This window comes from Halichoeres trimaculatus, unplaced genomic scaffold, assembly GCF_033239565.1.
Source record: "Halichoeres trimaculatus isolate MK-OKI-2021-1 unplaced genomic scaffold, fHalTri1.1 fHalTri1_scaffold_12, whole genome shotgun sequence".
Taxonomy (NCBI): Eukaryota; Metazoa; Chordata; class Actinopteri; order Labriformes; family Labridae; genus Halichoeres; species Halichoeres trimaculatus.
Window position 1 is genome coordinate 23,962,001 of NW_027437190.1, and position 27,512 is coordinate 23,989,512.

Below are 27,512 nucleotides of genomic sequence, written 5' to 3' on the forward strand. Positions count from 1 at the left end.
TTTAGTATGACACTTTTTATTTTAACTTAAAAAGAGAGTGGATCAAAAACAGGATTCAATAAATTAGAAATAAATATAATTGCTGTAATAATTAATACATACATTTTAATTACTCGATTGCAAGAGTCTGACAGAAACAGGCCCTCAAAATGTTTTTCTCTAGAAAATTCTAAAATCAAAATATTGCAACCCACTCAAACCCCTTCTCCCAATAAACAAAATAATTGATAAATTAGTAAATAAATAAAAAATAGCTCAAATATTAAAACCTCCCGAATAAAAGTGCAATCCCCCCTCCCCCAAGTTTCACCTAAAATCTAAGTAGAAATTTAAAATAGGTTAGTGATTTCCCATTTTACAATTTGGAATGTAATATCCCTTTATGAGGATGATGATGTTACTAGTGGTAATAATAATAATAATGATAATAATAATAACAATTATGTCGCTGTGTCCTGTCCAGTGTTTATCTAAAGTAGTATTCTTTTTGCATTTTTTCTTGTTTTTTAAATGCTGCTCTTTGTAAACTAAATTATTTACAGATCATTAGGATTTTCTCCAGAGTCTCTCTAACCTACTCTTTTAGTTGTCTTTTTTGTACTTTCTTTCTTTTTTTTTATTATGAAACATCGGCCCCTTTATATTTGTCATGTAATAGACACGATATAGACATGTTAGAGTCTATTGTAGTGATATATCAGCATTTTTCATCAGTACCCTCCATACATGCTTGGTCCGAGTCGTCTCAACTGTACTTAACACCCTGTCAGCAAACTGCACACAGGCCATGGTCAAACCAAGCTCTCGGCTGTTTATGTAAGATTACTGACTCGTGTGAACCATGTGTATTTGTGTGTGTTTGTGCGTTTTATCTACATTTGTATACCAGCCATGTACAGCTTGAGCATTAGTGTTGAGAGTGCATGTGTGTTATGTGTATCAGTGTGTGTATTTGGTTGCACTCCCCGGATGCCCCTAGGTAGCAGACAGTCTGAAAGCACTATGAACCCTGGGATTCCACCTCAGCTGGACTCTGAAAGGTCACCTGTGAAGGGAGAGAGAGTTGGTAGATAGATAGAGAGAGAAAGGGAGGGACAGAGGAGGAGGGAGGATATGTTAGAGAGCAGATATATGAACACAGCAGAGCTCCATGTGTCAGTCTCATCTGGCCAAACATGCCCCTCCCCCTAAAAATCTCCTTTGGACTGCTCTCAATGTCTTGCTGCACACTGCAGCTTGGGATGCCCCTAACTCCTCCTTTTGTTTCAGTTTCATCTTGGTGAGTTAAACAAGAAGGCATCATTCACAGTTGGAAAGCTCGTCTCTCAACAGCAATAAATCATGGTGCTTGAACACATACACACACAGTGTCTGTATCATGCAACTCAATACAGTGAAAATCCATTATTCATGGTCCCTTGTGTGTGATTGGAAGTGTGTGTCTGGAGGTTTGCATGTGTACTTTTTAAAGCCTTGGTATCTGCGTCTATGTGTGTGTGAATTTATCAGCGTGTGCTGCCCTTGTGTGCCTTTGATCATGGCAAGCAAACACTACTACTGACATGCATCACTCTCTGGCATTAGCAGTATAGAAATTCTGGGTGATTAACTTAATCTGACTTCCAGAAGTTTAAAGTGATTAAGTAATAATAGATGGGTCCAACAGACATTACAGAACTACCTGGTATCCACAAGGATTTGTTATGTAAAAGTTTGCCTGGAAATAGAAACAAAATCCTTTATTTATAATGTGCGCTGCCATGTGACGATGCGTCCACACATCGACCTGACAGTAGCTACACACTATCTCCTCTTTAGCAAAGGTAAGGGTTTGTGGAGGATTGAATTTACCTCAAACCAAAGAGACGCTCTGTTCTCTCTATGTGTTATATTTCTCCCAGAATTCCTATAGTTGAAGGCTGTTCTCCAATAAGCAAGAGGCACTTGTTTTTCCACCATAACAACCACATACCCTTTACCTCAAAACACGAGCTAGAGGGACAGAGAAAGGAGGTTGGGATGAAGAGAAGCAAAGACTTTGATAGCAAAAGAAGGGGGGGAGGGTAAGTAAGGGGAGATAAGGAAACTGGAAGAGGTGGAAGAGGAAGGGAGTAGTGAGGGGAAGAGGGGAGAAACACCACAAGAGCAGTGATTGAGGATGAAAAAAAAACGCAGAGGAAGAGAAATACAGGAGCAAAAAACTGAAGTGCCACATCAAACAGTATATTAAATCAGAGTCCAGGAATATAAAACTCAGCCTATCAGAGTACAGCTCTACAAATGCATGCTCACCCAAAAGTTGTGCGTCTGTCATTAAGCTTGGATAATCTTTTCTGTTTCTATCTATTCTAACCTGTTTGTAACCATGTCTAAAAGCAAAATCGTTTCATGGCCTCTTGACCAACACGGCCTGACATTGTTGTCTGGAGCATCAAGACATTTAAAAAGCTTTTCCATCACATTAAATGTCATATATATGCTGTAGTCTGCACTTCTCCACCAGTCCACTATGGAAACCTCTGAATAATCTCTCTATACAGACCAGTACAACAGTAATTATGATGCCCTCCTGTATTACACACTAACAGTGTAACACAGACACATATGTACACATAGATGCCCACGCTCACTACTTTACCCAAACAATTTGATCAAATAATAATGACACCAAACAGAACACTACAGAAACTGATCAAAAACAAAGCTGCAAAAAAGAAACAAGCGTTGCTACAGAATTGATCAGATTACTGTACATTGATTAAGTGTATCAAATATCCAATTTAATCAATTGATTCAGAGGACAGTCCTGGCTATTGACAGTTATTGATCAGTATGTGCACAGGTCAATACAAAATAAAGTCACAATGCACCAAACACAGTCTGTGGTCACTACAGCAACAGGACATGCAGGTCAACGCATGGCTGGTTGCTCGAGGTGACAGAACAAAAATTGCCAAGGGCAACCAACACAGGCAATCAATCGCCACAGCAACCCAAACACAGGCCAACCAATCAACTTACAACAATGCGAGAGGAAGGGGGGGTCGGGGCTTTATCAGTCACTAGGCAACCATTGCCATAGCGATGGGGTCCTCGTGAATTATGATTGGACGGAAGGATCTTGGGTGAGGTAAGTTGCCGTTTCAGGAAAAGATCAAAACAGCAGGAAAGAAAATAAATAAGATTGTGAAAGAAAATAAAAGGAAAACAATATTTTAGTATTTTTTCCTAAGTTGATGAAGTTATTTTTTTATAAAAGTAACCCAACTTAAATTCACTGGTGTGTCATGTTTAGCTTTTTCTTCTTAATGTCTTACCATTAATTAGCATTGCAGAGTAACACCTAATGCTACCCTTTTTTCTCATCGCGCTAATTTCATCCACCTGATCCCCAACGTACAACACCACACTTCTCTAAATGTCCCGTCTCTTATCACCTGCTCACCACTCTCTCACCTCTATTTTATTTCTTCTTCCTCCTCTCAGTTGTCACTCAGTATGGGCGGTTGGCATCTTTGGGCCTTTTGAGCTGCACTTTCAGTCTCTTCATGCCAATCTGGAAGCCGTTCATTGCCTGGATGGCAGCTTGAGCACTGGCTGGGTTGTCAAAACTTACAAATCCTGAAGAGAGAAAGAAAAAAGAAAGTTAGTCCATTTTTTAGCAGAACCTTTTCTCTGTACAGTCCCTTTGTCTTGGTGTACCAAAGACACAATAATTAAACTGACGCAATATCTTATCCCTCACAAAGTCACCCTCTGTGTTTTTGTCTCATCCTGTCGTTTCTCCAACACGCCCTCCCTCTTTCCCCCACTGTCTGCATGTCTCACCGAAGCACTTGCTCTGGTTGGTGGCTCGGTCAACAAACACCTTCGCCGAGATGACATTGCCAAAGGGCAGGAACATCTGCAGCATTTCAGAATCACTGAACTCCTGAGGCAGGTGGTAGATGAAGATGTTACAGCCCTCTGGACCTGTAACAGACACACACACACATATAAACACATGCATATGCATTAGGTAAGGTGTGATAAATGGTCTCATGCAGTGAAACCCTAGTGATAAACAACTTTTAACAGGATCACTGGAGAGAGGGGTGTGGCCCCTAGACAGACAGGAAGTCACATCACCTTCTCGCTGCTGCTGTTGCTGGGGCTGCTGGTGTTGCTGGGCAACCAGTGTTGGCTGCTGGGGGAACGGCTGCCCGACCAATCCGTAGGCAGCAGGATACGCCGCTATTGGGAGAGACAGTAACAAAGTGTGATTGGGTAAAGACAACAGGTGGCAACACGGCAGCGTCCAATCAAGTCGTTTCACTTGAACCGGGACGTCTCCTGCTGAAGGTTAAAACTATTAACTGTATCAGTCAAATGGAGCGAGTCTAAACAATTAAAGTGTTGATCTGACTCTGTATCCACAAATTTTGGATCCACCTAGACTCCACAGGAAAGTACATGTGTGGTGTAGATGTATGATTAGCTTGTTAACTTTATTACCAGACAGTAAAGTGTGTCACTTCTTCCAATGATCTAAAATGAATCACAGGCAATCGTTACCCTCTAACTGTCTTGCAAAAAACTCCAACCTTGAACCAAAGGCGGTCAAACTGAAAGCAGACAGTTTGACTTTCTTTGTCCTCATTTTCAAGAGTCATTAGTTAACTTACAACACAAGCTGTCTGCTTATCTACACATGACTACTAAGAAACCAAATTAAACGCTGATTAAAGATATAATGACAATGACACTTGTAATTGACTTGGAAATAGGTCCTGTTATTGGATCTGAGGAGAGTTTTTTTAATATTTAAGAGCTTTTTATATTAGAACTAATAAGTGCATTTCTCCCTTATAGTCCATCTTAGCAAACTGTGTGAAGGTGTCACTCGTTGAGCCTCACTTGTTCACATTTTATAACAACGCATTCTGACCCTGCCAGTCGACCAAACATAGTGACCTTTCTGTCCACACACCAACCTGTGTAGTGTTGCATTCCTGCATAGGCCTGCTGTAGAGGGTCCAGGGCTGCTGCTGGACTCTGAGCTAAAGAGGGAGAGAAAAACAAATTTAAAGATAATGAAAATTCAAGTTTCCTTTGAACAATATCTCAAATGCAATAAATGCATCTGCCAGCTTTTGTGGTTTTAGCAAATTAAACATACCTTGATATGGGTGAACTCCATTGGTGTATAGGGCTTCTGTTGCTTGCTGTCCATTGGTGGGGGCGGGCACACTGCTGTAACCGTTCACTCCCATTGGAGGAGGAAGAGCTGGAACAGGCGTTGCGGCGATAGTTGGGGGAGTGTTTGTACCTACAAACAGAGGCAAGTTATCAACTTTCTGTTACTTCTATCCTCTCTCATTCCCTTTCATCCCCAATTTATCTATTTTGCTAAATCCCAATGAGCATGCTTTGGGCATTTTCAGGACTCTTATTTGGAAGGAGCAAAGAATCTGTGGGGAAAAGACTGGAGAATTCAAAAGACAAACTTTCATTTCTGTTTTTATTTACAGATAATAAATACATTTAGAGCTATAACAATAGTCAAGAGTGTAATTGCATATGCATGGCCTGTGCGAGCCTACCCGAGGACGGCGTAATGGGTGTAATGGGTGTGGCAATGATTCCGTTGGCATTGAGCGCTGCCATCTGCTGCATCTGTACAGCAGCAACTGTTGCCACAGGAGACAAGTACGCTGACTGGGCAACCAGGGCCTGCTGTTGGACAAGCTGCAGAAAGGGAAGGAAACAGACAGAGAGAGGTAGGAAGGGAACGGAGGAACAACAGGGGGAGGAGGAAAGATACAGGGGAAAAGAAGGTAGGACAAAGAGACAGTTAAATAGACATGGGAAAAAGAGGAGAGTCACAAAGAGGGAGGGAATGAGAGGAAGGGACATGGGAGAGGGAGTGATGGAGGAACAGATGAATAGAGATCTAATTACAAGGCCATTATGCCCTGAGTCAGTGGGTTAATGGTTGTGTGTTGCGGGAAAGCTAATGCTAGATGACGTATGTTCTGTTGTCTGTGTAACAACATTACCCCCAATTAGACCACTGATAGCCTCTTCAAACTTATTACATCCTTTCATGAGTACAGAACTCCCCTTACAAACAGTCTTTGTGTATGCATTGGTACATTGCTTGCCTGTGCGTTGACCGCCTGCGTGTATGCATTGTAGGCGGGGAAGTTGAGGGTCATGGGACTGAAGATGCCAAGCTGGGAGGCCACCTGCTGCATCCTCCTCAGCCCCCGCTCCTTTTCTGTGTCTGCAAACTTCACCACTAGACTGGATGATGCTCCCTGTGGGGTTAAAGGTAAGGCAAAACAGTAGTTACAATGTGCCTGAGCCGCATGTGCATCAATTTATTCATTTCCTCTGCAGGGCATGAATCCATCCAAGCATATAGAGGCTGGCCAGAATGGGACCACAGCTAACTCTCTCATGTAACTTACGTACATGGCCTTGAAAAACCATATAACCATTATGTAATGTGTGCTTACCCTCTGTCTGTTTTAAATCACTAGTAGTCCCATACTTTCAACTTACAGGCATTGTGCGGCTTCCATGCAAGCTGTTGATGGCAGCCTGGGCCTCAGCGTGTCCTTGAAATTTCACAAAAGCGCACCCTGAAACAAAACAAAGTCACTTACAGCAAACACACGTACAGAATTACATCACAGCATAGTGCTGAAAAAATCAGGCAGTATGTCATGAACGTAAGCACTCTGAGTGTTTTACCTTTGCTGGTACCGTCAGGTCCTCTCAACACAGTACACTCATCTATGCTTCCAAAAGGCTCAAACAGCCTCCTGACGTCCTCATCACTCTGTTGCTTCCCCAGCATGCCCACAAACAATTTTCTGTCCTCTGGGAGTCAGAAGATGTGGAAAAAGAGAGGAAGAAGGTCTTTGATTAATTTGATTGCTATGTGCCAGGTCACACCTCTGTTGATAAGACTAAAGGACCAGTGTGAATGAAACTGATGTCTTTCTGTGGGAGCTACCGTGAGTGTCCACCAGGGAGCAGTCTTGACTACAGTGGTGGTTACACAGAGGGGTGGAAAGAGTGGTTTAAGCGTGTTCACATGTGTGTAGTTACTTAGAGCAGAAGTCCAACTAAGCCAACAGATTTGATCAGTGACACACAGAAATGTGTGTGTGCATGTGTGTGTTTGTGTGTACATGTGTGTGTGTACGTGTGTTTTTCTATTTTTGAGTACATCTCTCACCTCCTCTGCCCTCACTGTCAGCTGGTTTCACCTGGATCGGCCGATTCATCTGAGGGACAACCAAGAAGAAACATAAACACAGATGGTCAACACAAACAAGTCCCTCTTTATTTGACTTAGCACAGGACATCTCTTTCTACTGAGAAAGGCTACGGGCCAGAATATGTCACAGTGCATTACTGGTGACCTCTTGAAAGGGAAGCCTGACAAGAGAGGAGAAGGGAAGGTCCTAAAAATGTATGTTGGTTAGTTCTCACTTATGCATGGATAACACATCCAAGAATAGCTCTTAAACTAAAGGAAACTCAGTTTTTCAAAGTAGGGGTACACATTTCTTCACATTATAGTACCACAAATTGATTCTATTGCTGTTGTTTTTTTCCGATTGATTTTAAAGAAATGGTACTATGTGTTTGTTTCAGGTGTTTGAATCTACCGTAACTCTATGGTCTTTTTCTTGGGTTAAAAAAAGTTGTTTAACCTCCTTTAGATCATATGATAACACAAAGAGATTTAAAAAATATTATGACTGTGTTTATTTGATTGCTCATTTCAAAAAGTAATGTGACATTTACATGAACATGAGTCTCTTGACTGGGTTGTAAAAATGTCTGATACTGAGGGTTTTGTTGGCATTCTAAACGTGGAAACATTTTGATTCACAATGCAGATTGTGTATGTGTGTGGATGTGTGTGTTTGTGTGTGTGTGTGTGTGTGTTTTTAAGTCACTGATAAATCAAGGTCAGCAGGTGACAGGTGTGTCCAAACTCTGTCCCAAGCTGCTCTCTTTCTTTGTCAAAACACACACAATCTTACTATCTCTCTCACACACTAACGCGTGTGTGCGCACAAATACACACACACATACACACACACACACACAAACTCACACACACAGAATGGAGGGGGGATTGAGAAGTGACGAGATTAAGAATGCAGGCCAGCTGATCTGGATTACACAAGAACTTTGGATTAGATGAGGGACAAGAGTAGATTGAGATAGAGAGTAGAGTGGGGTGGGGTGGTGGGTGGTGGGGGGTGTTCATTGTAGTGGGATGATATGACAAGTGTGTGAAGGGAGTGGGTAAGGATAAAAGCTAAAAATAAAAGAAAGGAGAATGAGGAACAGAGAAAAAGGAGAGCCTGGGGGACCAGAACGATTTGGGCCAATTGAAAGGGCAGGTGGAAGGCCAAGAGGAATGGGGAGAGGAAAAGGAAAGGATGGAGAAGGAACCACTGAAAATGCAGTGAGACAGAGAGACAGTGAGACAGTGAGTGGGAGGATGAAAGCAAAGCTGCCCCTGAGAGGATGATTCAAAAAGAATTGAGAGGGGGGGAGAAGATGGGGAGAAGAGAGGGGCGTGATTCAGTCGTGACTCTGAGTGTCTAAAAAATTGTCACGACTACAGAAATCTATGCTAACACGTGCATGCTTGTTCTTAAAAGCCCCTCAGTGCATGTACGATCTGCAGAGGCACAGGTTTGTCACACAGAGACACAAAAACATGCTACACACAGTCACACACGCACACATTGCTTAGTCATAGCACTGAGGCAATGAGACAGTGTTAATGCCAGAGGGATGGGACGGGGTGGGGGAGGAAAAGGGCTGCAGAATGATGGCGATGAAAAGAGGAAAGAAGTGAAAAGAAACGAGGATGGAATGAAGGAGCGGGAGGGAAGGTAAAAAAGACATGTGGGGTAGATTAAAGGAGAAGCCACAAAAAGGAGGCAATAAACAGAGTGTGTTTGTGTGTGCGTGTGTTGGGGGAGAAAGTTGGCACTGATTTTTCAACCCAAGCTTTGAACAGCCATGGTCTATTTTTTACATAAACATTGTTATCATTCAGTGTCAGATTTAAAGCTCCTAACTTTGCTGCGACAAAGACAAAAAATTCTCTAATTAATGCCTTGTCTCGCTGCCAGTCAGAAAGTAATTTGCATCAATAGCGGTGGCATAAGATGTATTCTGCAAGTGTTACTCAAAGACAGAGAGGAGAAAAACTCAGATGGAAGAACACAGGATAAGAGAGGGGAAAGATGGGGGAGGAAAAGGAGGCAGGCTGGGGAGGAGAGGATGAGAAGGAGGAATGGAGAAAGGTCCCAGTGGGGTGTTAAGGCAATGTAATGAAGCTGGTAATTGAGGAGAGGGCAGAGCAGAGAGGGACTGGTCCATACATTTGATTAATCAGCTCTTAGCTGTCACCACAGAGCTATTGATCTAAGGCAAGGCCATCACACACACACTGACACACATACACACACTCTTACAGTAGGAGATGCAAACCCACAAAGCTAAAAACACTTTACACTCACAAAGGAAGACACGGAAAGTCTGCGGAGGAAGGAGTAGTGGGAAATTTAACAACATACTTAAACTGAAGGAAGCTGTTGGCATCAACCGAAACTTAAAGAAGATTCACAGTTCGTCCATCCATCCATCCATCCATCCATCCATCCATCCATCCATCCATCCATCCATCCATCTATCCATCCATCCATCCATCCATCCATCCATCCATCCATCCGTCCATCCATCCATCCATCCATCCGTCCATCCATCCATCATCATATCCCAGATCAGGTGCTTTTGCTGTCTGTCCACGCTGCCATCCATCTTGTGTTATCAACTCATCGATCAGTCCCGTCTTGTTCATTGATCCAGGGCCGTGTTGTAGCGCAGCCTGATTGTAGCGAGATTTGTGTCCACTAACCCTTTCTCTATCCGTCTCTCCATCCATCACCTCTTCCATTTCTTCCCTCATTAGACCCACTTGAGCTCACCCCTGTGATCGTAAAACAGGCTGAACAGAGGCACCTAATGATCGCCAACTATGGCTTATCAATCAATGCTCTTCAGTCTGTTTCTGAGAATCTGTGTGTGTATGTGCGTGTGTGTGTCTTTGGATTCTAGGACCACATTATAATGTAAAATGCATGTCACGTTATAGGAAAGAGGGAGGAAAAAGATTGAGAATCTTCACACAAGACAGCAGGTGAGAAGCGCACAACGCCACTAAAAAGACAACACAATGGCATCGGAAAATTGGCATGGCAACCAGCTCGTTGTCATGGCAATCATATGACGGCATACTGGGTAGGTAAACAAGGATGCTGGTTGCCAAGGGCGACTGCTGTGCTCTTCGGGTAAACAAAGAATTTGATGCTGGAGGAGCTCTTTCCTGGCTCGGCGCTCTCCTCTTCATTATCTTTTCCTAACCCGCCTTATCTCCAGGGACAAATGAGCCGTGAGTATTAGTAAAAATGTATGAGGACAAAATGAACAGGACAGGAAATTTATGAGAATAAGATGTGGGAAGGGTGAAATAAGTGTGATTTGGCTCTGAGCGAAGACATCGAGAGGGAGAAGGTGAAGAAACTGAATCTATATTATAGTAGAGTAATTAAAATTCCCGTGAGCCTGAGAGAAAAATGCAAATAAAGTACAGTCCCTGCTAGTCAGTCACACTGTACTCCACTCTGACTTTCTCTCTCCTTCTTGACTCGAACACACATGAACAGCCACACGCTCCTTTCAAGTCAAATTATCCTCTAATTACTCACGTTCCAATTAAGACTTAATCAACAGTAACCATCTGCAAACGTGCGCTCATACAAGAAGCGAGCCTCATACTGTAGTGCAGTTTGATCTGTCCTGCTGCATACTAAGAAGCCTTCGCTGAGAGTTTGTGCATCTCTGAGGACCGAGGATTCGTATGTGAGCAGCAGCAGCAGCAGCAGCCATGCATGAGGGCCTGATATGTGATATATGATCATGTGTGAGCTTGCATGACCACTCGCGCTGGGCCGAGGCACGTCCACTCGTATGCACGCCTCAACAAACCCTGCATGCAAACACAGCTCCATTTGCATGCTGTGGTGCCAGCACAAATACACACACAGTACATGTCACTCACATATGCACGCACACACACACACACACACTCACCGCACAGAGTACAACACACTTTTCCTCACTCCCAGAGCACCCTGCCCGCCCTTTTTGCGCGCTCAGAAACAAACACATACAACACACATACAGTTAATCTTACTCCCTGCAGTAATGCAGAGAGGATTGTGCCAGGATTAGGGGATATTAAATCCTTGGATTATCCAATCAAATCGTATTCTCCCCCCTCCCCCACCTACGCAAAATCAGTGGAACAAACCATTGCGCCACATCATGAGGGTAGGGGGAAGTGTGTGTATGTAAATGTGTGTGTACGTGCACTATCTGGCACACAGATTAAAGTACAGTGTTAAATCAATGTTATCTTTTTGTTTTTTTGATCTCTTTTCATGACATCCAAACACTGGAGGGGAACACTCACAAATGTTCACGCAAACGGAAATATAAAAGTGATTACAGTGTGACAACAGACAATTGAGTGTGTGTTTGTATATAGTCACTCTCTCTCTTTTCTCATCTCTTTCCCCAACACACACACACACATACTCACCCTTCCCCCCTTCAATTCCCCCTCTGGAACACTCCATCTTCACAATTTCAGATGTCCATTTTCCAGAGTGCACAAGAAAGGAAAACTATTTTTATCCCTTCTCCACAATCTAGCATTTTTCCCTTCTCTCTTCTTCTCCTCCTTGAATCCCCCTCTTTCCTCTCTCAACTCTATAATTCATCCCCTTCTCCTGATAATGACATGGGCAGCTTCCCCCTTTCCCCCCCAATCCATTCCTTTCTCTTCAGCATTCACTTTCTCATCTCATGTTTCCCAAACTCTGTGATCGGGAAACATCCAAGCTGCTTTTCTTTACTGTGGCTTCTCAGTGAGGTGGATCAGTGTGTTGACTTTGCAAAAGCCAAGAATGAGCTAAGTAGCAAGATTAGTGACCACGTATTTGTGCTCTTTCACACGTCAAAACTACAATGTTGTGAAGCATAATTTTGTCCCGAAGAAAGCAAAATATGCCTAAAGAATTAATGCAGAAATCTTTGAAAAGGTTATGTAGTAAATCAGGGCCCAAGCCCAACAGTAAGGTCCCTCTTGGATTGCTTAAGATTATTATTCTGCGCATTTAACCCCAAATTATGTGCATTCATCCTGAGATAAACAAGCCACAAAATTCAGTCATGGCAAAAAATTAATGAAGCCAGTTTTGTTGACTGATGAGTGAGGATATTTAATTCTTTAAATCAGTTGGGTAAAATAATACTTTCACCTCTATTAGGTTTAGCCAAGTGAAGAAGCCATTTTATGTACGTAAAAACTATACTGATTAAAAGTAACTGTAAATAGCTTGGTTTTAGCAAAGTTTTATGGATCTGATTGGATGTGGTTACACAAAAGAGAGATGATTATGCAAAATTGGCTCAGGAAACAAACACTAACTGCTCAATAATATTTTTTAACACACTTAAACTTTAAACAATAGGTTAAAAACCATTAGTTAATCAATTTTAGGACATAAAATAATTGGTGATTATAATAATAATAAACTGTTGAAGAGCTTTAGAATCCCATAACAATAACCCGTCAGATTAAAAAATCTTTCTTAGTGTTAAACTTGTGTTATCCATCACCACTCTTCTAGTGCAACATCTGTGTGAGACGTTTAGAAAGACTGATGCCTGTCTGTTTGTGTGTTTACAGCTCTCTGATGAAACATCACGTCTCTGATCCACAGCTGGATGAAGACGTTGACACGTGATGAGCAGAGAGAGTGAGCGGGAAGGTGGAGCAGCCCAGCAGCACAGCTCCACCCCACCTCTGCTCTATCTCGTCTCTCTACATCACATCCAGCTCGAGCTTTGCATCCCCCAGGTTACCTAGCAACCTGGCATCTCGCTCTGCTCCGTTGCCTGGCAACGGGGGGCCTGCAACCATAATACAAGCTCCTGAGCGGCCCATCCCCCTGCTTTCATCCCTCCCTCCCTCTTCCATCTCTCTCATTCCATTCTTCACACCTGAGAAGTCTGCCCTCCTTCTCCTCCACTCAATACATTATCTGGCAGTTAACCCTTCATCAGCCTCTCTGCTGGAGCATGGATTACCAACATACTCTCTCCTCTCTCTCCTCTCTGTCTGTCTTTATCGCGCTGCATAGTAATAGCATCAAACCATGCATAAAGCAGAACTAACTACCTTGTTGATCCCTATAATATTATGCTGTTTTTGTCAAACCCCAATGAGAGCATTCTGCATGCAGCGGTGGAGCACTCACTGAAATTTGATCCTCTGGATTTAGTCCAACATAATCCAGCAGCACTATAGCGGATAACTGTTAGACCTATGCACTTGGACCTTCTTTCTATTTTAGGGAGTGTAAGTCCTTTGGGAAATGAGCTGGTGAATTAAAAAGGCTGCTCAAAGCCATACAAATTCATGATTGCAAAAATTGCATATTCAGTGAGATTACATTCAATACAGTGCCAGTGACACATTTTTGGATGCTCAGATAGTAACAGCGTCAGGAAGGATTCCATAAAGTTATGCAAATGATCTGCATATTCTCATGCAGGCTTAATGGAAAGTAAAATAGGCCGCGTATTGACTCTCACTTCTTTTGTGAATGTTTGGAAAATGAAATAAATTAATATTGACATGTTTTTAAGACATGTATCTTCTCTTTCATTTCAGAGCAACTCATTAAAGATGCTTACATCTTCTAAAATATACTTTTTAAGGCTGCAGTCACTTATGACGGTGTTAATATTCAGCTGATGGGATCCAGGACAGTATATTAAGATCACTTTAACACCTTAAGCCATCCAAGAAATGCTAAGCTTGCTTTGTAAATGTTATTTAATTCACCTGCTGCTGACTTCTATGAACTCTATTTGGTACTTTTCTTTAATTGAAATTTCAGTGGGGGGTCAAGACAAACTGCTTGGAGACCTTTTTATTCAATATCATTTATCCAAATCCAAATCAACCTCATCTGCAATCCCTACAATCTGTATCATACACAAAAATGAAAAACAATCAAAACAGGGTCTAAATGCAACGTTGAAAAAGACTGCTGTGCAAACTTAAACACACATTTTGCTTCGCCACATTCAAGCTAAAAAGTATGTTTCTTTAATAAGAGAGTAAATCGTTTCTTAATGAACCAGAGAGGACAGAGCTGCACTGGGCATGTTGTCCTTTTCTACTCTCTACCTCTGCATTGGACGGCACATTGTAAAGTGTGGTGATCTACAACAGAGTAATTTGGTGTAATAAAGCTCTGGCTTTGCCCTGTGGTCAGTGTGAAAAGGCCATTATCTTTAGACAGCAGGTTGAAGTGTGGTTAGAGAGGAGACCTCAGAGCGGAGGTCACACCCCAGGTGCAGCTTAAGTCCTGTCATCCCTTTGCCAGCCTAATCACATACAGACACACACACACACACACACACACACACACACACATATGCAGATACACACACAGTGGCCCCCTCTGACAGATGTCTCTGTTTAAACTGACAGAAGTGCGCCCTGACTCCCTCCCACTCCTCCACCACCCAGAAAAAGGCCTTTCTTCTGCGCACCACCCGCCTGCCCCTTCCTCCACGCTCATTATAGCAAACTTTTGTCTTGTTTCCTCCTTCTCTCTAACCCGACCTCTTCTACTCCTCCCCTGTCTCACCCTGCCCCCTCCCTGTCTATACAGCCCTATTCATGCCAAACCTCTTCATGGCCCTCCTCCATCAGCACTCTTAACCCCCCTTTCATTCACACTCAGTCAGTGTGGGCCCTGTTCTATATATGTAGGACTTAGCGCGGATATATAAATTTACATGCTTGGACAAGATGTCTGGAACAAAGGTTTCACAAAGTTGTACCACTGTGTTCAACATTTTAACATGTCAACATGGTTTGTAAAACCTTACAGAGAACTTTGATTTTTTAACATCATTTTTCTCTGTTCACTAAAAGCTAATTTTGACAGTGATGTGTGTAAAAATGAGCGAAAAGTCAAATTTCTTCATGTCAGCTACTTGATGCAGCTGTGAAACCACACAAATTCTTTGTGTCAGGATTAAGCCTCCGAACCCTGATTAAAGCCACAGATTTTTTTTTCTCAAATCCAGCCAAATTCAAATTAAGCTTATTGCAAGCTTGTGAGTTTTTAATCTGGTGACATCAGCCTATTAAAGGTGAAATCTCTGAGACCCCCTTGAAAAAGAGATGGCACATCTCTGAGAGATCGATCCTGATGATAATAAAAATCTACCGCTCTCTTGTCCGTACAGAGACTCTAGGAGTTAATAATGCACTTGGAAGGCAGAACAATATGATATGAGCTTTGGTCAGGAAATGAGTGGTTGAATGTTACTGAAACTGATGTAAACGGGGAGAGACGTTTGCAATTTGATCAATGCCCTACTTCAGTGCAAATGCTGAGATCTGGGCACCTGTTAAGGTCACAGGATTTAAGTGATTGTTTGGCACACTCTCTTTTTTTACTGGCACTTGTTCTATTCCTTGATTACTCATTAATAATATATAAATGACAGACACTGACTCATTTCTTTACAATGATTCATCAAATTTTACTATTTGTTAGTGTTAATGTGTAGGATCTTATAAGATATGCTTTTCTTTTCATTCCTCACGCCTTGATTTTCAGATTCATCACCTTAAGTATGCAGCTTGCAGTAAGCCGTGTGTGAATCCAGGATTTACTGTAAATGGGCACAGGAAAGCCGCACATGCTGTGCCCCAGTTGAGGTTCAAAGCCAGCTTTAAGTTACACATGGAAGTCCAACATCTGATGCAATAATGATGACTGATAATTAAAACTAAAGATCTGTTTAATTCTATAAGTGTGGAAACTGTGCCTGCGGATTTCTGTAGCTGGCTGGATTTACAAAACAGATGGCGTGTGAAATGGACTCAACTCAACTTTGTGAGACTTCAGAGCGAGGCATCACAGACACGCAGATTTGGCAGAGAACAATCACATAACCTGGTAATCATGTGTCCACACAAACATAATTTCCGAACTGGCAAAGATACAAAATGTCCCTGCGTGTGTACATATCTGCGTGTGTGCGTGTCAGGCCTTAAAGAGGCAGGCGCTCTCAAGGGTCAGGCTTTTATGAGGCTATGATTAGATTCTGCCTCAATTTTGTGGTGAAATATGAGGCAGGCACTCTTTCTCTGCCCATGTTGCATGCACAAATGCGCTCATTTGCACACATATATACAAGAACACACATATATATGGGGAGTATAAACACACAGTCACACAAAGCAAAGACTTTTGGTGAAAAACAAACAAGCTAAATCCCCCTCAGTCTTAGCTGTACACAACCCAACACTGACACCCCTTTACTCTGCATACCCCCTCCATCTCTCTTTCTTTCAGGCTCCCCCACTTTCTCTCCACTACTGGTACACACACACACACACACACACACACACACACACACACACACACACACACACACACACACACACACACACACACACACACTACATTCTACACCTGTCCCTCTACTCCCTTTCCATCCCACACACAGTGAGGATAAAAATAGAGAAACAGCACAAGGGAGGAGGGGAGCGATACACATCACAAACCCCATCAGGCGGGGAGAGATAGAGGCAGAGGGATGGCAGAGGAGGAAGAGATGGAGAGAAAATGAGAGGGAGAGAGTAAGAGAAGGAGCTGGGGTCTGTTCTAAATTGAAAGTGCAGCAGTAAGCAGTGAAGGGGAATAGTAAACAGTGCTGCTGACCACATAAATATGCTAAATTAGCCTACTAAGTCGCCCTAGTGGATAATTGCTCATCATAGCTTTGCCCCACAGGGAGGCTGCCTGCCAGGCATCTTAGATTCCACATGGAAACACACACTGAACATACACAAACGTGCACACGTTACAAGTCCTGAGGGGCTCTGATGAACATCAACAACAAACACTGGGATGACAGACATGTGAAAAGATGGTGAGGAACCTCCCAGTTTTGAAACAACACCAACAACAACTACATGGCTATTTGACAATCTTAACTTTTATAGTTTTTAAATAGAAACAGACGGTAAACGACTCTCTTTGACACACAAATGTACTCTTTTTTCATTTTATACTTACAGTTTTAGCTTATACCATAGCTTTCTCATGTGCTTCCTTTTAACCCATTATGACCTACCATACCAAGACTGCCAGAGCATACCTTTACATTTTTACATGCTGTACTGTCCTTTTTTACATTAACTTTTGCTAAACATCAATACAAACCTTATATCCCAAACTTTAATAAAATGTATAGACTTATGTCCAGACTGTAAAGTGCAATAAACCATAGAGAATGTAAATTTTTCCAAATAATTTCTGAATACAGAAATGTTATGGCTGTACCCCTCAAAAATGTATGTGCAAATTCAATATGGAAGTGATATGAACATCTGCGGTCTGGGTCTTAATGTTTTCGTTGTTTATGCTTTATGCTGTATCTCTGCACAAAATCATTAGTGGAAGAAAACAGCACTCTTTCTGAAAAGGCAACATGAACTCTCTAGATTTTATATGCAAAAAGAAGAAATGATCATTCTTATCTAGTTTTAATTCTACTGTCGATCTAAACCTAGTATGTAAATTGTAGCATGCTGGGTTCTGTAGGTTTAATTTCTGTCTATGTGGTTAGAATAGCACTACCAGAGAGAGCAGATACTGGTTCCCATATATTAAAGAAAAGGCTTCTGGGTCACCAGATCCAGTATTTTCTTTGGTCAGGATATAGGATTTATGGCTTGTGAAATAGCCCCAATATTTGCCTTTGTGGGTCTAGAGTTGTTTTAATCTGCTTCCACACGCCTTCCCCTGTTTGAGGTTTGAATGAACTGACTAAGGGCCTCTGGTTAGCCTCCCAAAGCGCCAGGGCACAAGTGCAAGTTAAACCACCTCCTCTCTGGACTGCCTCTAAAACCACACAAATAGTAAAGGGGCGGTATCACTTCTGAGCTGCTGCCTCCTGCAAGCACACAGCTGAGGGTATGTGAGTCTATACAGTGCATGTAAACAAACAGAGCCTTTCAGGAACTGACATAAATAACAAATCCACACTTTCTTTCCTCAGTCCAGGTCCAATAAATTATATAACAGCATCTGTCTTGTTTGCATGATCTAGTAATAGCCGTGGAACTATCCCAATTTATGACCCGGGGAACACTGTCCTACCATATGCATTTAATCAATATCACTACTACAAACTTTTATTATATTTTTCATAAGTGTATCGATCTTCTGCTACAACATTTATTGTTAACTGCTCGTACTGTGGAGCTTCTTCATGCCTTTTAAATAATTCATTAGGCATCAAGTGGTCATGGGGAGTACAATGTGTGCATAAATGAGTGTGCGCGTATGTGTGTGTGTGTGTGTGTGTGTGTGTGTGTGTGTGTGTGTGTGTGTGTGTATGTGTGTGTGTGTAGGCTTCAGTTTGGCTCTAATCAAAGAACAGGGAGCAGAGTGCTGCCTGGAGAGCAGTGGAGCATGACAACACACACCTGGTAAGCTGCTTATCACACTTTAATTTCACCTACACTGAGATCTGCGGATGCCAGCGTGACCAAACAGATGTGCCCGAGTGTGTTTGTGTGTATGATCGTGTACACACGAGTGTTTGTGTTGGCCAGTGTTGTGTTTGAAGTAGAACAAAGATGAAGGGAGAGATAAACGCTGGGAGAAGAGAGTGCAGATTAAATGGGGAGAGAGAGATATCAACGGCAAAGAACAAAAGGAAAAGATAAGGGGGGAGATAAGGGAGGAAATACAGCAGCAGTAGCCTTGGGAGAGATAGAGTGATAAAAAAGAGAGGGGGGGGGATACGAGGTTAAAATCTAAACAGGCCTCAGAGGGAGAGAGAAAGAGAAGGAGGAAGGATGGATTGGAGGGATTAGGATAAAGCAAGGACAGTTTTGTATGAATGATTACTGCAAATTCTGTGTGCATTTGTATATTTTTCGCAGCTTTCTGTGAGCATTTATCATTTCTGTCCCATCAGTCTGAGTTCAGTCCTTACTGGATCAAAACGACTAAAAACAACAAACATGGATGAGTGATGTTGTCCCAAAGTGGTCAGGATGAAAAAGGAAAAAAAGTGTTGCTCCTTCTTTTTTCACCCTAAATGAGTCAGCAAAGGCTTTGGATTGAGGTGTCTATCAGCTTGACTATTATGATTCGATTCACATCACATTCAAGCTATTGCTACATTTTCTGATACTGTCAGACCAGCTTTTGCTGCATCTGATTAAATAAAAAACGGAAAAAGCATTTAAACAAATGCATCACAAATTGTTCCCCTTTAATGCAATCTTAAAAAAGGGATCTGTATTCATCAATCTCTGTAACATCCATCATCATAACACCACTTTCTTTGAAATCTAAGCAAAGGCCTTAAAAATCAACTGCATAATGTACAGATTTGTGTGTAAACTACTTGAACATAATATTTTGATGCTTTTAAGAGGATGTAGTTTCTCAAACCTATTCCTGGGGTTTAAATAATCATTATAGCTTGTACGCTTGTTTGACAACAAAGAGCCATACGCATCAGAGTTATTGTACCCAATTAAAACTGCGTTCAAGTTTATTTTTTTTTATTTAGCGTAAACAAAAAACAATTTTAAACGCTTTATCATTTAACACAGACGAATACAGACCAGTCTTTTGAATGTGCTGTGCAGCACAATGCTGGTCTAAACACTGAGGGTGGCCATGTCCATCTAAAGGTCCTCCTTAAAGCTTTACAGCTATTGGACTAAATTGTAGGCCCTGACCCCAGACACATGCTGTCAGCCTCTTGCCACCAACCCTCTTTATTAACAGGACAATAGCCAGTGGAACGACATGTGTTCCTGGGACTATAAACCAAACACAAGTAGCATTGTTTCTATTCTTGTACTTCCTGTTTACTTGTTTTGCAATATTGCACATTCATTTCAGCCTCAACGAGTGAAACCCTAAAAAACTACATTTATGGCGGGAAAAAACTTATCTCAAAGGATATTTTCCTCATTATTCCCATTTAGTGCAAACCCTGCATGCAAAAAAAGGATGAGAAATTCAATTTCCAAGTGCAAATTAGCCCTGATGTGCAGCAGCAAAACATGAGCTCTTTCATGTGGATGCATCCCAGAGGGAATCTCAGCGCCACATCTAATACACCAAAACATCTGCGCACGATAGTGGGACTTGCTTGTGGTTCCGCTGTTGAATTTCTGCCACTGTGACTAATATAATGTAAGTCTCTTCCTCTCCCTCGCTTCATCTCGTGCTCCCTCTGTGTTTCTCTTTCCCTCTCCGTGTCCAAATTAAACACAAGGCACAGGACACTCTGATAAGGCCATCTGTTCATCTCTCTCACTCTATCTCTCAATCCCTCTGTCCCTTTTTCCTCATTTTCCGATCTAACACTCTATTGCCCCAGCTGAAGCTAGCAGGGTTTTTGAGTGGGGTATAGTTTCTCTGCAGTTCCCTGTGTTTGTCTCCTTCCTCTCTTTTCTCCACTGGCTGGTTGGAAGTGTTAAATCAGCGTTAAATCCCATCAGTGAGCGGTAGACAGAAGCAGGAGAGGAGCTCTGTAGCATCAGACTTGTCACCAGTGTAGTAATACAGACACATCTGTATGTGTGTGATGCTACAGCCACATTAAACTTGTATGAGATGCCTGGCGTTTCACCAGAAGCTACAATTAAGAGCAATCCTAATACACACCCGCCCACATATATGCATACACATACACCTCAGCCTCCCTTCTGCCCCATCGTGAGCCCGGGATCTGACTATGAAAATGAGTTTGTGAGAAACTAATCATGCAGCTTAACAAGTGGAGCCGGGGAAAGAAGAGGGAGAAGGGGGAGGAGAGGGAGGAGACGGGGGTGTGAAACGGTCAAAAGGGTCAACTAATCAAGAGGAGGGGAAATGAGACGAAGGGTAGAGGAACTACGAGGGGGGGGAAGGAGGGCGATGGTGAGAGCACGACAGAGAGGGACTGACGTTGAGAGGAGGACTTAGAAGAAGGGTTACCATAAATGACTGTGAAATGAGAATCCGAGGAGGAAGCGTGAGTGTGCAGTGAGGAAAAAAACAAGTATAAGACAGCAGGAAGGGAAAAGGGGAGGATGAAAGAAGGAAACCATGAAGAGATTTTAGAGAGGAAGAAAAGCGAGCGATGACAGGGTTGGGGGTAGAGAAGAGAACATTCTGTAATATTCTACTGGTGCAGGGAAACTGGGGGACGTGAGGGGAGGAGTTGAACAGAGGACAAAGGGGATTTGAAGGGAAAGAAGAGATAAAATGGAAAGAGGGACAGCATGGAGAGCTGGGGGACAAAAAAATAAAAGGAGGAGTAAGGGAGAGACGAAAAAGCAATTCTTTGGGAGAGAAAAAACAGGACAATGGGTAGACGTGTGACGGGGAGAGTGAAATGGTCTGAAGTCATTTCTAAATCCTGTCAAAGACGGTTGGAGGCAAGGAAGAGGGGGAGGGAGGAGAAGACACACAGGTTAGAGAAAGTGTAGAGACGAGTGGAGGAAAGTGATAGCAGAGCTAAACTTTCCAGGAGATACAGGAGGACTACGAGGCAGGCCTCGGGCTAAAGAGGAGCCACCGGTGAGGATTTATTTGGAAAGAAAGATCTGACTCATCCTTAAGAGCTGCAATCTTTTACGAGATTAATCAATAATCATTCAAAAAGGAGAATGAAATTCAACTATTTTCCTCCCAACAAAGAAAGAAATGACAAACAATAGTTACATCAATCCCCTGAAATATGAGCTTCTCTTTGTTTTGAATCAAAGCAGATGAAGAGTCTGTGCTTTTCAGAGTGTGTGTCAGACAAAAGAAGCAATTTAAAAACACTTCTGAGAAATTTCTTACAAAACAATCGACAAAATTTTGAAAGCTAGTTTCTTCATTTTTTATAATTAGTTCCTAAATGATTTATTGTTTAATAATGAAAATAACTGGCAAAAAAAACTCTTAACATTGTTTGGAGAATGAGTAAGAACATCTGTGATTCTGTACAAAGTAAAATATGGCTGAAATTTCACTGTCATTAATCAACTATAATTGTTCATATTCTTGCAAGTAATTTACTGTGAAGACTTCTGGACAGAATAATGGATACTATCTTTTTTATATAAAGCTTGAAGGAAAAAGCAAGCAACTCCAAATTGAGGAAAGCCAATAATGTTGCTCATTAACAGTCCATGCTTATTGAAAAACCCAGCACACGATCACCACACCCTCATTTCAGCACTATTCTTCCTCTGGGGAGTGGTGCCTCTGATTGTGTATGTGCTGGCTCTTCAGCAAATCAGTACCGCTAACGAGTATCCTCCCTGCAAATGTTTCCTCCGAGTGTCCAGAATATTTATCACAATTAATCTGGAAGTGTGCTGCAAACTATCTTTTCTTGCAAGGGTCTTGTTATTGATGTCACAAACAGGAAAGGATGAATTAAAGCCAGCAGATAGGGTTGGAGGGATGATTCACAGGACAAAGGGCAGCACAAGAAAGAGGATCGAGAAGCAGCTTCACAGTGGAAAGGTCAGACTCCTTAGCAGGCCCTAATTGGATTAATGTCATTATTAACATGCTGCGTTTGTATGAGGCATACTCGAGCTGCATGGAAAATCATGCGTGATTGAAATATGTATGTACGCTGGGATTTGTGTTTGAGTGTTTAAGAACATTTCCCCTCCCCCAAAGCCTTCTCCTCAGGCTCTCTTCCAACCATTTTCTCACAGAGATCTTATCAACACCCCAGCTTGCAGAGAAGGTGCAGAAACTGAAACTCTGATCATAGCGGGGCGACAGAAAAAGAGATAGAAAACTGCTCAACAGGGAAATTGAAGGTACACTTTGTTATAACTGCTTCAAAATGTCATCCCCTGTGAAACATCCAAAACTATCAAGCACTCTCTCTTGGCTTGGTGGAAGTAAGTTTAAAAAAGGGGGGGTTAAAACGCTCAGTTTTCTGAAACAGGTACTGTAAATATCAGCTTTGGAGTGCAGTGGAAACCAGGTCAGAAAGGGAAAAAAAAAGAAAAGAAAGAGCGACAGAGAGGTATGGCCCAAGAGACAGACGCAAATCTCGCACTGTGCCCCATCCATAATGAACAGTGTCCTACCCTGAGCCCAGCCGCAGCACACGATCCCTCACAGGAGAGACTGAGGGAGACTGGGATGAGACAAAGGGGAACGGCTACATTAATTACACACTCTCTCCAGGCGGGAGCTATCACCGGAGGGTAACGGGAGAGGGGACTGACGGAGAGATGGAGAGACAGAGAGAGACAGAGAAATGGAGATGATAATGCCGGCAGAGTACCCTATGTGTCTCCTGTGAGAGGTAGTGTTTGTCCTTAGCAGCAAGACGCCTGCTGGCTGCTGAGTTATGTCACCGTGTTACTAATGGGAGCTGAACGTCCAATAACACACACACATTCTGATCTGAGCGTGTGTGTGTGTGTGTGTGTGTGTGTGTGTGTGTGTGTGCATACAATGTAGTTGGCAGCGTCTGTGTATATAAGTGGGGGGATGGTGCTCTTGTGATATGAGCGTACGTGCATACTTGTGTGCATTGTTGCATAAGTTTGCTCTGTCTGGGGATGTGTGTACATGTGTGTGTGTGTTTGTTTGTATGCACTTACCCCTGGTAGTGTTTTCTGCTCGTGAAGAGCGCTCTGGGCTTTCAGTGCCGACTCTCTCGCACAGTACGTCAGAAACGCACATCCTGTCAGATAGAAAGAGAGACAGGGAAAGAGGAAGTAAAAGGGGAATGAGTAAAGGTAGAGAGGGTCAGCAAGCAACTTTAATATTTGTCATTCTCTATCTCTGTCTCTGTTTCACCCCCCAAGAAAACACACACACACTCACACAGTCACACGCCATTTAAATCATTTAAAAGTCTCCTTTTCTTATGCCTTCCTGTTTGCTCCAAAACTATTCTGAGTTCTCACTGGAAGGAAACTGTGTAAGAGTTCATAAATATAAAATCATGCACTGTAACTAAACTTGACAACACCATGATGATGCACTCTAGAGCAGAGAAGGACACTCCACGGCACGGCACATTTCAGAAACGTCACGGCACGAGTCAGCACACATGACAGCACCACAGACGTGTGCGCAGGGCTAACAAGGCCTCACAGGCTGGGCACAGTCAGGTTCCTGCCCTATACCAACCACTATGCATGCCTCACGATCACTCCAAATACACTCCCTCTGTTTCTCCTATGTGCTGTACCTGTGTCTGTGTGTGTGAGGGAGGGGTAGGTAGCAGAGCTGGCTGGCCAGGGCTGTTTACTACACCTGTCACCAGCACTAAGACAACAAGATTAGCAGCAGGTTAGCATCCAGACACACTAATGTAGATCCAGAGTAAAGAAGAGAAGATTTGACGATTAGGGAGAAAACATTCACACACATCCCTTAAAAGAACTGAGAATGACTCAACATACGGGAAAGTACATGACACACAAGACACACACACACACACACACACACACACACGGACACACATGCATCTTATGGTACATCTCATTGCTTTTAAGAGGGGCTTACTGTGGCCGTGGGGATTCTCAAAACAACAGACTCTTTCCCCTGTGTCACCCAGGCTTACAGAGCCATTACACTGATTGGAGCATACAGCCTAATCTTGTTCATAACACACAGGACCCCAGGTCAGTGTGTGTGTGTGTATGTGTGTGTGAGTGCGTGTGAGGGAGAGTGTGTGCTTGTGTTTTCTACAGTTTTATTACCAATCTATTGTTAAAGGAGACCATTATTTAAAGCCACCTAATCATTAACACCATTAGGAGGCTCTCAATACTCCAGCATTTGCTCTGCATTACAAAGCAATTCATCACAGCTTTGTGCAGTACTCTTCTTTTTAATACATTTTGGCTCTTTTTTAAATGGATTCAATTGTATGTAGTCACTGAATTCACTTGCTTGTCTTCATGATCTCATACCAAAGCATTAACAGGAGAAGCAGACGAAAGGAGGTGTGACAGTTTCCATGGTGACATGTGACACTCAGCAGGAAAATCCACCCATCTATCAGCTTTACTGTCTACCTATCTAGGATCTAGCTGGTTTTTTACTGTTTGAGTAAGTCCTGTGTTACAACGCCGAGACCTACCTTTGTGCATGCCAGTGTATTTGTCCTTTATCACAGTTAGCTCATAGATTTTGCCAAACTGCTCGAAGATAGGCTTGAGGTCCTTCTCTTCCAGGTTCCGGGGAATCTGCCCCACAAACAGCTTGATGGCGTCAGCCTCCTTCATCGGGACAGTGCAAAGAGGACGACTGGGTACTGCAGGGGCCGAGGGGCAGACAGATCAGGAGCAGGTATCCCTGGAGGGGGCAAATGATGCTGGATGAGTGGTGGCAGCTAGAGAAGTGGACAATAACAATGGAAAAACAATAAGCTAAGAAACATTACTACAAATCAGTCTGATTTTAAATATGTTTTTAAATGCTTATCCAACATAAGTCTGAATTTGATACACCTAAATAACCACAGTATCCTTAATATCAGCTCGGGGGGCTGTTATTTTGATTTTACATGTATTGAATTAATTTGAGCATAAGTCTTAATGTAGGTTTTTTTTTTTTTAAAAGGACAATAAAAAAATATCACCAACAAATTTCTCAACAAAATGTTAATGTTTAGAGATCATTTTAGACCATAAAATATTTAACCTAAATATCTAAAATCTATGAAAATTTTTGAGTTTGAGTAATTGTCGCCTAGCCTGCTGACAAAGGCTCCAGTAGCTTCTGCTAAAACAATTATGCAAATGTTAATTAGCCAATCAAAAACCAATCATGGGACTTTTATTTACTTCTAATTAATTATATATAAATCGAAAATATCCGTAAAGATGCATTACCTTTTGGTGAAATCGCGCTCAGGATCACTACACACTGAAAAGAGAAGAAACAGCGTGATTGGGGGTAAATCATTGCAATAGAGCGGTTTCTTTGTTTAGCCAGCTGTAGGTTACAGCATACACACGGATGTCATGGGGCTCCCTTGCTCTTTGTCCGATCCCCCCTCAATGTACACATACACATATACACACACGCGCGCACACACGCACTCACCAGAACAAAACAACACACTGAATTGCACAGGCTACATACATCAAAGCACTTACCGTTTTTTAATGATGCCTATGGGCAGAGTGTTTCCTTGTGTAGATCAGAAATAAAAGAGGGATGCTCTCTGTTGAGTCCCCGTTGTTGTCCCGTCCTCCTTCCTACCCTTTCTGGATGCACTCCGCTCTTTGTGCCTGTCGTGCTCTCCTCCTCCTCCTCCTCCTCCTCCTCTTCGGAACAGAGATACTACAGGCTCGGGTCTGTTTTTAAAAATCCTCCGAAGTGCTGGAGGTGGCGGTCTGTTGCAGGTGAGTCCAAATCACAGCTTGACACTGGGTCCCAGTGAAAATTTAACCAACCTCTGGACTCTTAAAAGTGCATGGAGGACCGAGCTAGCTTGTTAGTTTTCACTTTCTCGGAGCCCACTCTTAATTTCTATTTACTTGCAAAGTGATGATTGCCAATCCAGTTGCCCTGGACTAGTTTTAGACCTGCTCCTTTCCCCTGCCACGGTCGTTTTAGCCTCACCTTGTTTGTTCCAGAAGTTAACAGGAACTGCTGTTTCTAAATACTTTCGCTAATTCTTAATTTCTTGTTACGTCTCAACCGTTGAACGACTGGATGGCTTTTCACGTCGTACACCGGTATCTCCTTTACTCTCTTTCTCTGCCTCCCCCTCCTCCAACCAAAGCGTTTGCTAGCTTGTGACGTAACTCCTAGGGAGCGTCAATGTATGTGTACTATATACTCTAACGAAAATAAACCACATTTACCTCCACTCACTCAATTCCCCCGTACACCTCACACCAGCACGCTTAAGATCGAAGCTACGATGCAGTACAGAATTTAAGATCCAAAGTGACCTTTACTTCTGTTTCAGAACGTGAGTTTGCGGGTGAAACTTTGAAGACGTTCCCTAGCCGGCACTGTGCGCGGAGCCGCCTATTGTTCTAGCCGCGAGCCCTGGCCTTGGTGCTGAAACGATGCCTCCTGACGTGAAGTCGAGGCGCGCCGCCGATGACGTGCACGCAGTCACGACTACTACAGCTGTTCACGCCCGAGCCCGAAATCACGCTCACACCCACACAGAGTAAAATGTGTGACAGAGTCAGAAGGAGAGATAGCTCGGGGTTGGAGTTGGCCTACTTTACAGCCTGTACTTTGGAAAGCCGGCCGACATTGGGCAATTTCACTGGGATGTGAAGAGACAGACTCCAGTTTGTC

General features: G+C 42.7%; 1 protein-coding gene across 1 annotated transcript; it reads right to left on the bottom strand.

Annotated features, from left to right (window-relative positions):
- Positions 1-26,969, bottom strand: celf3b (cugbp, Elav-like family member 3b). Its single transcript, XM_074682868.1, has 15 exons — positions 26,348-26,969; positions 26,081-26,114; positions 25,327-25,541; positions 23,834-23,916; positions 7,229-7,277; positions 6,739-6,867; positions 6,547-6,626; positions 6,144-6,299; positions 5,583-5,727; positions 5,159-5,308; positions 4,974-5,039; positions 4,129-4,233; positions 3,829-3,972; positions 3,457-3,621; positions 1-1,045 (listed from the first exon to the last, which is right to left on the bottom strand). The coding sequence occupies exons 3-14, from the start codon at positions 25,469-25,471 to the stop codon at positions 3,494-3,496; spliced, it is 1,380 nt and encodes a 459-aa protein (XP_074538969.1). The 5' UTR covers positions 25,472-25,541; positions 26,081-26,114; positions 26,348-26,969; the 3' UTR covers positions 1-1,045; positions 3,457-3,493.
- Positions 26,970-27,512: the final 543 nt, after the last annotated feature.

Coding starts and splice junctions, on each gene's coding strand:
- celf3b (XM_074682868.1), bottom strand. CDS start 25,471: ATGAAGGAGGCTGACGCCATCAAGCTGTTTGTGGGGCAGATTCCCCGG. Junction 6,627..6,738: donor ACCTGACGGTACCAGCAAAG/GTAAAACACTCA, acceptor GTTTTGTTTCAG/GGTGCGCTTTTGTGAAATTT. Junction 3,622..3,828: donor CAACCAGAGCAAGTGCTTCG/GTGAGACATGCA, acceptor TTCTCTCTTCAG/GATTTGTAAGTTTTGACAAC.